Here is a 15677-nt window from a genome sequence, read left to right as displayed (position 1 = left end):
AGAGTGGTCCCACAGAAGACATACAGTATAACTGTTTAGTAGAAGTTAACCATGGCTTTAACTGTTGACCATAGTTTTACTGTCCTCACTGTCCTCACTGTTACAGTGGTCTTATCATAGATTCTGACTGTGGTTATGTGGTCCTAGTACAAATCAAATCAAATACAACAAGTGTAGACCTTACCACAAAATGCTTACTTTAAGAGCCATTAACTAACCACGCAGAGTTTTAAAATTGAAGGAAGAAAAATCTGCACAATAAACTAAAGGAAAAATAGTAACAGGATAAAATAACAATAACAAGGCTATTAACAAGAATCACCAGAACCAGTCAATGTGGAGGGTACGGGTTGTTGCTACAGTGGTCTTCCTGTGGTCAGATAGTAGATGTTAACCATGGTATTGTGGTCTTCCTGTGGTTGTATAGTAGATGTTAACCATGGTATTGTGGTCTTCCTGTGGTCAGATAGTAGATGTTAACCATGGTATTGTGGTCTTCCTGTGGTCAGATAGTAGATGTTAACCATGGTATTGTGGTCTTCCTGTGGTCAGATAGTAGATGTTAACCATGGTATTGTGGTCAGATAGTAGATGTTAACCATGGTATTGTGGTCTTCCTGTGGTCAGATAGTAGATGTTAACCATGGTATTGTGGTCATATTGTAGATATTAACCATGGTATTGTGGTCTTACTGTGGTCGTATTGTACATTTTACATTTACATGTTAGTCATTTAGCAGACGCTCTTATCCAGAGCGACTTACAGTAGTGAATGCATACATTTCATACATTTCATACAATTTCATACAATTTCATACATTTCACTTTTTTATTTTTTTTTCTGTGCTGGCCCCCCGTGGGAATCGAACCCACAACCCTGGTGTTGCAAACACCATGCTCTACCAACTGAGCTACAGGGAAGGCGTAGATGTTGGAGATGTTAACCATGGTATTGTGGTCTTACTGTGGTCTTACCATAGATGTTGAGGGTGGTGGTGCGGTTGCTGGAGCCCAGCACGTTCTCTGCCAGGCAGGTGTATTTCCCTCCATCCTCCAGACGAACGTGTTCTATATGCAGGCTGCCGTCTCTACGCACCGTCACATGCGGGCTGGAGCTCACCTGGCACGGACAGGAACACATCCAACAGGTGAGAACATTACGTAAAGGGACACACACAGACACACACAACCAGCTGTATTGGCATGCGGTATGAATAAACCGCATGCCAATAAACCGCATGGTATGTATAACACATGTGGTATGTATGGAACATGTGGTATGTATGGAACATGTGGTATGTATGAAACATGTGGTATGTATAACACATGTGGTATGTATGGAACATGCGGTATGTATAACACATGTGGTATGTATAAAACATGCGGTATGTATAACACATGTGGTATGTATGGAACATGCGGTATGTATAACACATGTGGTATGTATAAAACATGCGGTATGTATAACACATGTGGTATGTATGGAACATGCGGTATGTATAACACATGTGGTATGTATGGAACATGCGGTATGTATAAAACATGCGGTATGTATAAAACATGCGGTATGTATAAAACATGCGGTATGTATGAAACATGTGGAATGTATAAAACATGCGGTATGTATAAAACATGCGGTATGTATAAAACATGCGGTATGTATGGAACATGCGGTATGTGTAAAACATGCGGTATGTATAAAACATGCGGTATGTATAAAACATGTGGAATGTATAATACATGTGGTATGTGTAATACATGTGGTATGTATAATACATGTGGTATGTATAATACATGTGGTATGTATAAAACATGCGGTATGTATAAAACATGCGGTATGTATGAAACATGTGGAATGTATAAAACATGCGGTATGTATAAAACATGCGGTATGTATAAAACATGCGGTATGTATGAAACACCCAAACACACTTAAAGAATGGACCTCTACTCAAAACAGGCACTGGAGGTCCATAGACGAGTCTAATATTAGTTTTAAAATCATTGCTAAAACAATAGACACCTTCATAAACGTTGCAGTGAGTAAGTAATTGTGGAGTGGTTTTGTTAAAAAAAAAATCATCATTCCTCGACTGTCAGAACAAATTGGTGTGATCTTATTCACAGTGCTTAACCACAGGCAGATCTCAGGCACCAGTTGTGTATGTGTGTGTGTGTGTGTGTGTGTGTGTGTGTGTGTGTGTGTGTGTGTGTGTGTGCGTGCCAGTGTGTGTGTGTGACAGTGTGTGTGTATAACCTTCTCACCAGGCCGTGGTTGTGTAGCCAGCGTCTCTCAGGTAGGGGGTTTCCCGCCAGCAGCACACAGGGCAGAGTCACCTGCTGCTCCTTGATCACACTCAGCACCCCCGGACTGTGGCCAATCACCGGGGACACTGTAAATGATCATAAAAACAAATGGCTGTTTGTTTCCAGGGACCAGCGGCTCTCCTGCTCTCTCCATGCCTGACCAGGGCTCACCTCCACTGGGTCCACTTCCCAGTTGCCTCCCTGCTTTACCACACACTCTCTATAAATACTGACGTATTTACACTCTCTCCCTAGGCACTATGAAAAGGGCTCACATACACCCAAAACACACACACACACTTGGTCTAGATGACATCATACATACTGTATGTGTGTGAATGTGCAGCGATTTGAACACATTCACACGATCATCTGGGGGACAGAAACAGTTGACAAGGTGTTGGCCAGGAGAACATGACCAACATGAAGATAATCTGACCATAAACTGACCACCCAAACGTCTCCAGTCAAACACAATGTGACCATCCTCATTGATATGAACTGACCTCCTGAGTGGAAAGATATGAAAATGCCCAACATGAACCCTGACCACCTGACTTGACCAGGAAAACCTGGCCTCGGCCTAAATACTCTTTCTGAGCCCAGAACACACGGTACGATAGAATGCCCCTGTGTGCTGGGCTGGCAGGTAGCCTAGTGGTTTGAGTGTCGGGCCAGTAACCGAAAGGGTGCTGGATCGAATCCCTAAGCTGACAAGGTAAGAATATTTTGTTCTGTCCCTGAACAATGCAGTTAACCCACTGTTCCCCGGTTGGCTGTCATTGTAAATAAGAATTTGTTCTTAACTGACTTGCCTAGTTAAATAAAGATAAACATTTTATGCTCGAGTAGACACTCAGGGTTAATGTATACATTACATCTCTTATCCCTCTGGCTATCCGTCCACTCAAGGCCTGTAACACAAACAGCCGTCAGTTAGAGTCCTGCTTCTCCACTCTGAGACTGGAACTGGGAGTGTGGCATGACAAGACTGAGGATTCCTGCCTTAGAGGATCCAGCATGAGGAAAGACAGAGATTAACAAGATGGTTGCCAGATTGGAAAGGAATGCCCCTTTTATGTTCACACATAACATAAAGATGGACTGACTGACTGACTGACTGACTGACTGACTCAGTGAGCATAGCCTTGCTATTGAGAGAGGCCGCCATAGGCAGACCTGGCTCTCAAGAGAAGAAGGCTATGTGCAAACTGCCCACAAAATGAGGTGGAAACTAAGCTGCACTCCCTACTCTCCTGCCAAATGTATGACCATATTAGAGACACATATTTCTCTCAGATTACACAGACCCACAAAGAATTCAAAAACAAATCCAATTTTGATAAACTCCCTATTAGTGAAATACCACAGTGTGCCATCACAGCAGCAAGATTTGTGACCTGTTGCCACAAGAAAATGGCAACCAGTGAAGAACAAAAAACATTGTAAATACAACCCATATTTATGTTTATTTATTTTCCCTTTTGTAATTTAACTGTTTGCACATCCTTACAACAATGTATATTGCCATAATATGACTGTGTAACTTTTGTGAGTGTAATGTTTACTGTTAATTTTTTATTGTTATTTCACTTTGTTCATTATTTATTTCACTTGCTTTAGCAAAGTAAACACGTTTCCCATGGCAATAAAGCCTTTGAATTAAGAGAGACAGAGACACAGAGAGAGAGAAAGAGAGAGAGACAGAGAGATAGACAGAGAGAGAGAGAGAGAGAGAGACAGAGAGATAGACAGAGAGAGAGAGAGACAGAGAGATAGACAGAGAGAGAGAGAGAGACAGAGAGAGAGAGACAGAGAGAGAGAGAAAAAGACAGAGAGATAGACAGAGAGAGAGACAGAGAGACAGAGAGATAGACAGAGAGAGAGACAGAGAGACAGAGAGAGAGACAGAGAGATAGACAGAGAGAGAGACAGAGAGACAGAGAGATAGAGACAGAGAGAGAGACAGAGAGATAGACAGAGAGAGAGAGAGAGAGACAGAGAGAGAGACAGAGAGAGAGATAGACAGAGAGACAGAGAGATAGACAGAGAGAGAGACAGAGAGACAGAGAGATAGACAGAGAGAGACAGAGAGACAGAGAGATAGAGAGACAGAGAGAGAGACAGAGAGAGAGACAGAGAGATAGACAGAGAGAGAGAGAGAGACAGAGAGAGAGACAGAGAGAGAGAGAGAGAGAGAGAGAGAGAGAGAGACAGAGAGACAGAGAGACAGAGAGATTAAGAAAGACGGCTGCTGGGCTGTAGGACCGACTGGGACACCTCCCATGTTTTACTTGTTGCGTTGCCACAGTAACCCCAGAGGCGGGGTGTTATGGGCAGGGACTGTGTCACTAGTGAAGTGGGGCACACATTAATATGGGGCAGCTGGATCTGATGGGACCTTTAGCCCAAATAAGAACCCAGTGACTGGGAGTTCCCCTAAAGACTGTCCTGCATTGCTGCTGATTGGTGCTTAACAAGGTGCACATGTGTAAACAAACACACACAACATTTAAGAAGCATGCACACACACTCACATACACACACACACACACTCACATACACTCACACATACACACAGACATACTGTACATACTGTACATACCTGCCGTGCAGTTGACAGGGTTGTGATACATGCATTGGCGATTCAAGCAGAGAAGGCGTGCCTTTCATAAATAAACATACACACACATATACACATTTTCACACACACATACACACATTTTCATACACACATACACACATTTACAGTCACATGCAATCCAAAGAAGTGTGTGGGCTTTGACAGGGCCGGGCTTTGAAGTTAGAAACCAAACTCTGAACTCAACAATCTCCACTATGGATGTTGTCCAGCCATATCTGTGTCTCTCCCACTTTAGTCAAATAGAAATATATAGGATTGCGTGCATACCATGGATCCTTTAAAGACTGCAGAGGAACTGCTGTTCTTACTCAATGTCAAGATGACTCAAAGTCAAGGTATTTCAATGTGTTATGAGGCTTGGTGATACTGTAACCGATATATAAATGTACAGTACCAGTCAAAAGTTTGGACACACCTAATCATTCCAGGGTTTTTCTTTATTTTTAATATTTTCTACATTGTAGAATAACAGTGAAGACATCAAAACTATGAAATAGCACATATGGAATCATGTAGTAAAAAAAAAAGTGTTAAATAAATCCAAATATATTTTATATTTGAGATTCTTCAAAGTAGCCACCCTTTGCCTTGATGCGGCTTTGCACTCTTGGCATTCTCTCAACCAGCTTCATGAGGTAGTCACCTGGAATACATTTCAATTAACAGATGTGCCATGTTAAAAGTTTGTTTGTGGAATTTCTTTCCTTCTTAATGCATTTGAGCCAATCAGTTGTGTTGTGACCAGTGGTGTAAAGTACTTAAGTAAAAATATTTTTAAGTCCTGCTTAAGTCGTTTTCTTGGGGTATCAGTACTTTACTTTACTATTTATATTTTTCACAACTTTTACTCCATTACATTCCTAAAGAAAATAATGTACTTTTTGTTTCCTACATTTTCCCTGATACCCAAAAGTACTCGTTACATTGGAAATGCTTAGCAGGACAGGACGATTGTCTAATTCACGCACTTTCTACTTTTTAACTCGGACAAAACAGAGATGCTTGTTCTAGGTCCCAAGAAACAACGAGATCTTCTGTTGAATCTGACAATGAATCTTAATGGTTGTACAGTCGTGTCAAATAAAACTGTGAAGGACCTCGGCGTTACTCTGGACCCTGATCTCTTTTGAAGAACCTCTCAAGACTGTTTCAAGGACAGCTTTTTTCCATCTACGTAACATTGCAAAAATCAGAAACTTTGTGTCCAAAAATGATGCTGAAAAATTAATCCATGCTTCTGTTACTTCTAGGTTGGACTACTGCAATGCTCTACTTTCCGGCTACCCAGATAAAGCACTAAATAAACTTCCGTTAGTGCTAAATACGGCTACTAGAATCCTGACTAGAACCCCAAAATTTGATCCTATTACACATATCAAATCAAATGTATTTGTCACATACACATGGTTAGCAGGTGTTAATGCAAGTGTAGTGAAATGCTTGTGCTTCTAGTTCCGACCGTGCAGTAATATCTAACAAGTAATCTACCAATTCAACAACAACTACCTTATACACACAAGTGTAAAGGAATGAATACGAATATGTACGTAAAAATATATAAATGAGTGATGGCCGAACGGCGTAGGCAAGATGTAATAGATGGTATGGAGTACAGTATATACATATGAGATTACTATTGTACGGTATGAAAACATATAAAGCGGCATTGTTTAAGGTGGCTAGTGATACATTACATCAGGATGGCATAGAGTACAGTATATACATATGAGAGGGGTAATGTAGGTCATGAAAACATTATATAAAGTGGCATTGTTTAAAGTGGCTAGTGATACATCTAATAGATCAAGATGGCAAGATGCAGTAGATGGTATAGCTGTCACGCTCTGACCTAGGAGAGCTGTGTTTTTCTTGTTTAGTTAGGTCAGGGTGTGATAGGTGGGTGGGCATTCCATGTTTTCATTTTCTATGTTTTGGCCAGGTATGGTTTCCAATCAGAGGCAGCTGTAGGGATATTCCATGGCACGAAGCCTACAGAGGTAATCCATGTCCCAGAACCTGAAGAGATAATACTTGGCAAAAAGCCTGGAGGGATTATAAATGGTCTGGAGCCTGTAGGGATAAACCAGGGCATGAAGCCTGTAGGAATAATCCATGGCCCGGCACCTGTAGAGAGAATCCATGGTAAGAAGCCTCCAGTGATGATCCTTGGCGCAGAATCTGTAGAGATGATCCATGGCATGGAGCCAGCAGCAACGGTCACTAGTACGGAACCTATTATGACGCCTCCCAGTCCGGAGCCTCCGGCGATGCTTCTCCGTCCGGAGCCTCCAGCGACGCTCTTCAGTCCGGAGCCTCCAGCGACGCTCCTCAGTCCGGAGCCTCCAGCAACGGTCTGCAGCCCAGAGTCTTCAATGGCAGTCTGCAGCCCAGAGTCTTCAGCGGCGGCCTTCAGCCCAGAGTCTTCAGCGGCGGCCTTCAGCCCAGAGTCTTCAGCGGCGGTAGGCGGTCCAAAGCCTCCGGCGATGATCCAGGGTCTGGTTCCTTCCGGACACACATAATCAAGGGGATCAGCGGGTGGTGGGGGTGCTACGACCGGAACCAGAGCCGCCGCCAAGTATAGATGGCCACCCGGACCCTCCCCAATAGGTTCAGGTTTGGGGTCGGGAATCCGCACCTTTGGGGGGGGGGGGGGTACTGTCACACTCTGACCTAGGAGAGCTGTGTTTTCTCTGCTTAGTTAGGTCAGGGTGTGATAGGTGGGTGGGCATTCTATGTTTTTGGTTTCTATGTTTTGGCCGAGTATGGTTTCCAATCAGAGGCAGCTGTCTATCGTTGTCTCTGATTGGAAGCCATACTTAGGCAGCCGTTTTTCCCTTTGGTTTTGTCGGTAGTTGCTTTCTGTTCAGTATGTTAACCTGACGGAACTGTTGGCTGTCATTTTGTTATTTTTGTCTAGTGTTCGTTTTTTCATTAAAATATATATAATGAGCACTCTACACACTGCGCCTTGGTCTCCTCTAGACGACCCGTGTTACAGATGGCCTTGAGATAGAAGCTGTTTTTCAGTCTCTCGGTTCCAGCTTTGATGCACCTGTACTGACCTTGCCTTCTGGATGTTAGCGGGGTGAACAGGCAATGGCTCGGGTGGTTGCTGTCCTTGATGATCTTTTTGGCCTTCCTGTGACATCGGGGGGTGTAGGTGTCCTGGAGGGCAGGTAGTTTGTCCCCGGTGATGCGTTGTGCAGACCTCACTACCCTCTGGAGAGCCTTCCGGTTATGGGCGGAGCAGCTGCCGTACCAGGTGGTGATACAGCCCGACAGGATGCTCTCGATTGTGCATCTGTAAAAGTTTGTGAGTGTTTTTGGTGACAAGCCGAATTTCTTCAGCCTCTTGAGGTTGAAGAGGCGCTGCTGCGACTTCTTCACCACGCTGTCTGTGTGGGTGGACCATTTCAGTTTGTCCGTGATGTGTACACCGAGGAACTTAACACTCTCTACCCTCTCCACTACTGTCCCATCAATGTAGATAGGGGGCTGCCCCCTCTGCTGTTTCCTGAAGTCCACGATCATCTCTTTTGTTTTGTTGACATTGAGTGCGAGGTTATTTTCCTGACACCACACTCCGAGGGCCCTCACCTCCTCCCTGTAGACCGTCTCGTCGTTGTAGCTGTGGTAGGCAGTTCCAACTGCCTACCACTGTAGTGTCGTCTGCAAACTTGATGATTGAGTTGGATGCGTGCATGGCCACACAGTCGTGGGTGTACAGGGAGTACAGGAGAGGGCTGAGAACGCACCCTTGTGGGGACCCAGTGTTGAGGATCAGCGGGGTGGGGATGTTGTTACCTACCCTCACCACCTGGGGGCGGCCCGTCAGGAAGTCCAGGACCCAGTTGCACAGGGCGGGGTCGAGACCCAGGGTCTCGAGCTTAATGACGAGTTTGGAGGGTACTATGGTGTTAAATGCTGAGCTGTAATCGATGAACAGCATTCTTACATAGGTATTCCTCTTGTCCAGATGGGTTAGGGCAGTGTGCAGTGTGATGGCGATTGCGTCGTCTGTGGACCTATTGGGTCGGTAAGCAAATTGGAGTGGGTCTAGGGTGTCAGGTAGGGTGGAGGTGATATGGTCCTTGACTAGTCTCTCAAAGCACTTCATGATGACGGAAGTGAGTGCTACAGGGCGGTAGTCATTTAGCTCAGTTACCTTAGCTTTCTTGGGAACAGGAACAATGGTGGCGTTCTTGAAGCATGTGGGGACAACAGACTAGGATAAGGATTGATTGAATATGTCTGTAAACACACCAGCCAGCTGGTCTGCGCATGCTCTGAGGACGCGGCCGGGGATGCCGTCTGGGCCTGCAGCCTTGCGAGGGTTAACACGTTTAAATGTTTTACTCACGTTGGCTGCAGTGAAGGAGAGCCCGCAGGTTTTGGTAGCGGGCCGTGTTAGTGGCACTGTATTGTCCTCAAAGTGAGCAAAAAAGTTGTTTAGTCTGTTTGGGAGCAAGGCATCGTGATCCGCGATGGGGCTGATTTTTCTTTTGTAGTCCATGATTGACTGTAGACCCTGCCACATACCCCTCGTGTCTGAATTGCGACTCCACTTTGTCTCTGTACTGACGCTTAGCTTGTTTGATTGCCTTGCGGAGGGAATAGCTACACTGTTTGTATTCGGTCATGTTTCCGGTCACTTTGCCCTGATTAAAAGCAGTGGTTCGCGCATTCAGTTTTGCGCGAATGCTGCCATCAATCCACGGTCTCTGGTTGGGGAATGTTTTAATAGACGCTGTTGGTACGACATCACCGATGCACTTGTTAATGAACTCACTCACCGAGTCAGCGTATTCGTCGATGTTGTTGTTCGCAGCAATGCGGAACATATCCCAGTCCACGTGATCGAAGCAATCTTGAAGCGTGGAATCCGATTGGTCGGACCAGCGTTGAACAGACCTGAGGGCGGGAGTTTCCTGTTTTAGCTTCTGTCTATAGGCTGGGAGCAACAAAATGGAGTCATAGTCAGCTTTTCCAAAGGGAGGGTGGGGTAGGGCCTTAAATGCGTCGCGGAATTTAGAATAACAGTGGTCTAGGGTTTTGCCCGCCCTGGTAGCACAACCGATATGCTGATAGAATTTGGCGAGCCTTGTTTTCAGATTAGCCTTGTTAAAATCCCCGGCTACAATAAATGCAGCCTCAGGATATGTGGTTTCCAGTTTACATAGAGTCCAATGAAGTTCTTTCAGGGCCGTCGATGTGTCTGCTTGAGGGGGGGGGGAGATATACACGACTGTGATTATAATTGAAGAGAATTCTCTTGGTAGATAATGCGGTCGGCATTTGATTGTGAAGAATTCTAAGTCAGGTGAGCAAAATTACTTGAGTTCCTGTATGTTGTTATGATCACACCACGTCTCGTTAATCATAAGGCATACACCACCACCCACCATTGCTAGCCTCTCTACATTGGCTTCCTGTTAAGGCAAGGGCTGATTTCAAGGTTTTACTGTTAACCTACAAAGCATTAGATGCGCTTGCTCCTACCTGTCTTTCCGATTTGGTCCTGCCGTACATATCTACACGTACGCTACGGTCACAAGACGCAGGCCTCCTAATTGTCCCTAGAATTTCTAAGCAAACAGCTGGAGGCAGGGCTTTCTCCTATAGAGCTCCATTTTTATGGAATGGTCTGCCTACCCATGTGAGAGACGCAGACTCGGTCTCAACCTTTTAGTCTTTACTGAAGACTCATCTCTTCAGTAGGTCCTATGACTGAGTGTAGTCTGGCCCAGGAGTGTGAAGGTGAACGGAAAGGCTCTGGAGCAACGAACTGCCCTTGCTGTCTCTGCCTGGCCGGTTCCCCTCTCTCCACTGGGATTCTCTGCCTCTAACTCTATTACAGGGGCTGAGTCACTGGCTTACTGGTGCTCTTCCATGCCGTCCCTAGGAGGGGTGCGTCACTTGAGTGGGTTGAGTCACTGACGTGGTCTTCCTGTCTGGGTTGGCGCCCCCCCTTGGGTTGTGCCGTGGCGGAGATCTTTGTGGGCTATACTCGGCCTTGTCTCAGGATGGTAAGTTGGTGATTGAAGATATCCCTCCAGTGGTGTGGGGGGCTGTGCTTTGGCAAAGTGGGTGGGGTTATATCCTGCCTGTTTGGCCTTGTCCGGGGGTATCATCGGATGGGGCCACAGTGTCTCCTGGCCCCTCCTGTCTCAGCCTCCAGTATTTATGCTGTAGTAGTTTATGTGTCGGGGGGCTAGGGTCAGTCTGTTATATCTGGAGTATTTCTCCTGTCTTATTCGGTGTCCTGTGTGAATTTAAGTATGCTCTCTCTAATTCTCTTTTTCTTTCTTTCTTTCTTTCTTTCTTTCTTTCTTTCTTTCTCTCTCTCGGAGGACCTGAGCCCTAGGACCATGCCTCAGGACTACCTGGCATGATGACTCCTTGCTGTCCCCAGTCCACCTGGCCGTGCTGCTGCTCCAGTTTCAACTGTTCTGCCTCCGGCTATGGAACCCTGACCTGTTCACCTGACGTGCTACCTGTCCCAGACCTGCTGTTTTCAACTCTCTAGAGACAGCAGGAGTGGTAGAGATACTCTCAATGATCGGCTATGAAAAGCCAACTGACATTTACTCTTGAGGTGCTGACTTGTATCACCCTCGACAACTACTGTGATTATTATTATTTGACCATGCTGGTTATTTTTGAACATTTGAACATCTTGGCCATGTTCTGTTATAATCTCCACCCGGCACAGCCAGAATAGGACTGGCCACCCCTCATAGCCTGGTTCCTCTCTAGGTTTCTTCCTAGGTTTTGGCCTTTCTAGGGAGTTTTTCCTAGCCACCGTGCTTCTACACCTGCATTGCTTGCTGTTTGGGGTTTTAGGCTGGGTTTCTATACAGCACTTTGAGATATCAGCTGATGTAAGAAGGGCTATATAAATACATTTGATTTGATCAAGAGAACATCCCTGGTCATCCCTACTGCCTCTGATCTAGCAGACTCACTAAACACAAAAACTTTGTTTGTGAATTTTGTCTGACTGTTGAACTGTACCCCTGGCTATCTGTACATTTAAAAAAAAACAAGAAAACCGTGCTGTCTGGTTTGCTTAATATAAGAAATGTTAAATTATTTATACTTTTACTTTTGATACTTATTAAGTACATTTAAAACCAAATACTTTTAGACTTTTACTCAAGTAGTATTTTACTGGGTCACTTTCACTTTTACTTGAGTCATTTTCTTTTAAGGCAGTTTTACTTTTTTAACGTATCTTTACTTTTATCTTTACTTTTTTTAAGTATGAAAATGTGGTACTTTTTACACCACTGGTTGTGACAAGGTAGGGGTGGTATACAGAAGATAGTCCTATTTGGTAAAAGACCAAGTCCATATTATGGCAAGAACAGCTCAAATAAGCAAAGAGAAAAGACAGTCCATCATTACTTTAAGACATGAAGATCAGTCAATCGGAAAATTTCAAGAACTTTCTTCAAGTGCAATTGCAAAAACCATCAAGCCCTATGATTACATTTACATTTACGTCATTTAGCAGACGCTCTTATCCAGAGCCACTTACAAATGATGAAACTGTCTCTAATGAGGACAGCCACAGGAAAGTAAGACCCAGAGTTACCTCTGCTGAAGAGGATAAGTTCATTAGATTTACCAGCCTCAAAAATCGTCAATTAACTGCACTTCAGATTGCAGCACAAATAAATTCTTCACAGAGTTCAAATAACAGACACATCTCAACATCAACTGTTCAGAGGAGACTGCGTGAATCAGGCCTTCATGGTCGAATTGCTGCAAAGAAACAACTACTAAAGGACACCAATAAGAAGGAGACTTGCTTGGGCCAAGAAACGCGAGCAATGGACATTAGAAATGTGGAAATCTGTCCTTTGGTCTGATGAGTCCAAATTTGCGATTTTTGGTTCCAACTGCCGTGTCTTTGTAAGACGCAGAGTAGGTGAACGGATGATCTCCGCATGTGTGGTTCCCACCGTGAAGCATAGAGGAGGTGTGATGGTGTGGGGTTACTTTGCTGTTGACACTGTCGAATATTTATTTCGAATTCAAGGCACACTTTACCAGCATAACTAACATAGCATTCTGCAGCGATACGCCATCCCATCTGGTTTGCAAATGATAGTGGGACTATCATTTGTTTTTTCCAGGACAATGACGCAAAACACCTCCAGGCTGTGTAAGGGATATTGACCAAGGAGAGTGATGGAGTGCTACATCAGATGACCTGGCCTCCACAATCCCCCGACCTCAACCCAATTGAGATGGCTTGGGTAGAGTTGGACCGCAGAGTGAAGGAAAAGCAGCCAACAAGTGCTCAGCATATATGGGAACTCCTTCAAGACTGCTGGAAAACCATTCCAGGTGAAGTTGGTTGAGAGAATGCCAAGAATGTGCAAAGCTGTCATCAAGGCAAAAGGTGGCTACTTTGAAGAATCTCAAATATAAAACATATTAAGACTTGTTTAACAAATTTTGGTTACTACATGATTCCATATGTGTTATTTCATAGTTTTGATGTGGTAAAAATAAAGAAAAATCCTTGAATGAGTAGGTGTGTCCAAACTTTGTGTGACCGGACCTTTGCTCTTCTATCATTCCCTCCCTCCCCCCCAGTCTCCATCTCTTTCCCTCCCTCCCTCCCCCTCTCCTCCCAGTCTCTATCTCTTTCCCTCCCTCCCTCTCTCTATATATAAAGTGCCTTCATAGTATTCAGACCCAATTACTTTTTACACATTTTGTTATGTTACAACCATATTATAAAATTGATTAAATTGTATTTTTCCCCATCAATCTACATACAATTCCCCATAATGACAAAGATTATTATTATTTTTTTTAATGAAAATGACATTTACATAAGCATTCAGACCCTTTACTCGGTACTTTGTTGAATCACTTTTGGCAGTGGTTACAGCCTCGAGTCTTCTTGGGTATGATGCTACAAGCTTGGCACACCTGTATTTAGGTAGCGGTTGGATGGGGAGCGTTGCTGCACAGCTATTTTCAGGTCTCTCCGGAGATGTTTGATCGGGTTCAAGTCCGGGCTCAGAGACTTGTATCGAAGCCACTCCTGCATTGTCTTGGCTGTGTGCTTAGGGTCGTTGTCCTGTTAGGCCTAATTGGTGGAGTGCTGCAGAGATGGTTGTCCTTCTGGAACATTCTCCCATCTTCACAAAGGAACTCTAGAGCTTTGTCAGAGTGACCATCGGGTTCAATTCCTTCGACCTCATGGCTTGGTTATGGTTCTGACATGCACTGTCAACTGTGGGACCTTATATAGACAGGTGTGTGCCTTTCCAAATCATGTCCAATCAATTGAATTTACCATAGGTGGACTCTAAACAAATTGTAGAAACATCTCAAGGATGTTCAATGGAAACAGGATGCACCTGAGCTCACTTTTGAGTCTCATAGCAAAGGGTCTTAATACTTATGTATATAAGGTAGTTCTGTTTTTAATAAATTTGCTAAATTTTTCTAAAAACCTGTTTTCGCTTTGTCATTATGGGGTATTGTGTGCAGATTGCTGAGGAAATTGTTTAATTTAATCAAACCTTTTGCCCTCAGAACATCCTCAGTTCGTCAGGTCATGGACTCTATAAGGTGTCAAAAGCGTTCCACAGGGATGCTGGCCCACGTTTACTCCAATGCTTCCCACAGTTGTGTCAAGTTGAGTGGATGTCCTTTGGGTGGTGGACCATTCTTGATACACACAGGAAACTGTTGAGCGTGGAAAAACCAAGCAGCTATGCAGTTCTTGACTAAACCGGTGCGCCTGGATTCATCTGGTCAGTCTATGTCATTGAAAGAGCAGGTGTTCCTAATCTTTTATACACTTAGTGTATCTCTCTACTCTCTCTTTCTCACTGTGATTTAGGTCTTTTTTCTCCCATGACTTCTGCAAGAACTGACATCCCCTTCAAACCGTGCCAGGGAATTTGAGCCGCGTTCCGCTGAGTTCACCCCTACATTCCCTCGGTTTCAAATAAACTCAATGCATGCGGACCATTACTCACACACACAACTACAACACAACTGAAATATCACTCAAATGCTGAGCGCTTTCCTCTGCTGCTCCCAGTGAAAATATTCACTTTCATTTCAAAAGTAGCATTCTGTCTTTGAACGCAACAGAAGACAAACCTGATGTCACGTCCTGGCCAGTATATAAGGTTAATTGTTTTGTAGTTTGGTCAGGGCGTGACAGAGGGTATTTGTTTTATGTGGTTCGGGGTGGTGTGTTTGTGTAAAGGGTGTTTGATTTAGTATGTCCGGGTTTTGGTTTATGTCTAGGTAGTTCTATGTGGAATCTAGTGTGTGTGTTTCTATGTTTGGTTGATTGGGGCTCTCAGTTGAAGGCAGGTGTTGTCTATCTGCCTTTGATTGAGAGTCTCATATATGAGGGTGTGTTTGTGTTTGTGATTTGTGGGTGATTGTTCTGTGTTCAGCCCTAGGCTTTGCCAGACTGTTTTGTTGTTCGTTTGTTAGTTCTAGTGGTTTTGTTATTTTGTATTCAGTTGGTTTTTGTAAGTGAATAAATCTAAATATGAGCATACACGTACCTGCTGCGTATTGGTCTACATTTTCAGACGACGATTTCGTTATATCGTCGGAAGACGAAGACGACAACCGTGACACCTGACCTTTGATGAGTGAGATCTAAACGTCCTTTCACTGTCAACTGCGTTTATCTTCAGCAAACTTAACATGTGTAAATATTTGTATGAACATA

General features: G+C 44.2%; 1 protein-coding gene across 1 annotated transcript in view; it reads right to left on the bottom strand.

Moving 5' to 3' along the window:
• The window catches only part of hmcn1 (hemicentin 1), a 240835-nt gene that overhangs the window by 99334 nt on the left and 125824 nt on the right, over window positions 1-15677 (bottom strand). Inside the window, exons 19-20 of the mRNA XM_029706242.1 lie at window positions 2266-2393; window positions 976-1120 (exon numbers count right to left, since the gene is read on the bottom strand). Of these exons, the coding sequence (XP_029562102.1) occupies window positions 976-1120; window positions 2266-2393 (273 nt within the window). The remainder of the gene's footprint in view (window positions 1-975; window positions 1121-2265; window positions 2394-15677) is intronic.

The sequence above is a fragment of the Salmo trutta genome, chromosome 22 (genome assembly GCF_901001165.1).
Source record: "Salmo trutta chromosome 22, fSalTru1.1, whole genome shotgun sequence".
Lineage (NCBI taxonomy): Eukaryota > Metazoa > Chordata > Actinopteri > Salmoniformes > Salmonidae > Salmo > Salmo trutta.
Note: the sequence above shows the minus strand (reverse complement) of the source record. Positions and strands in the feature narration are given on the sequence as shown.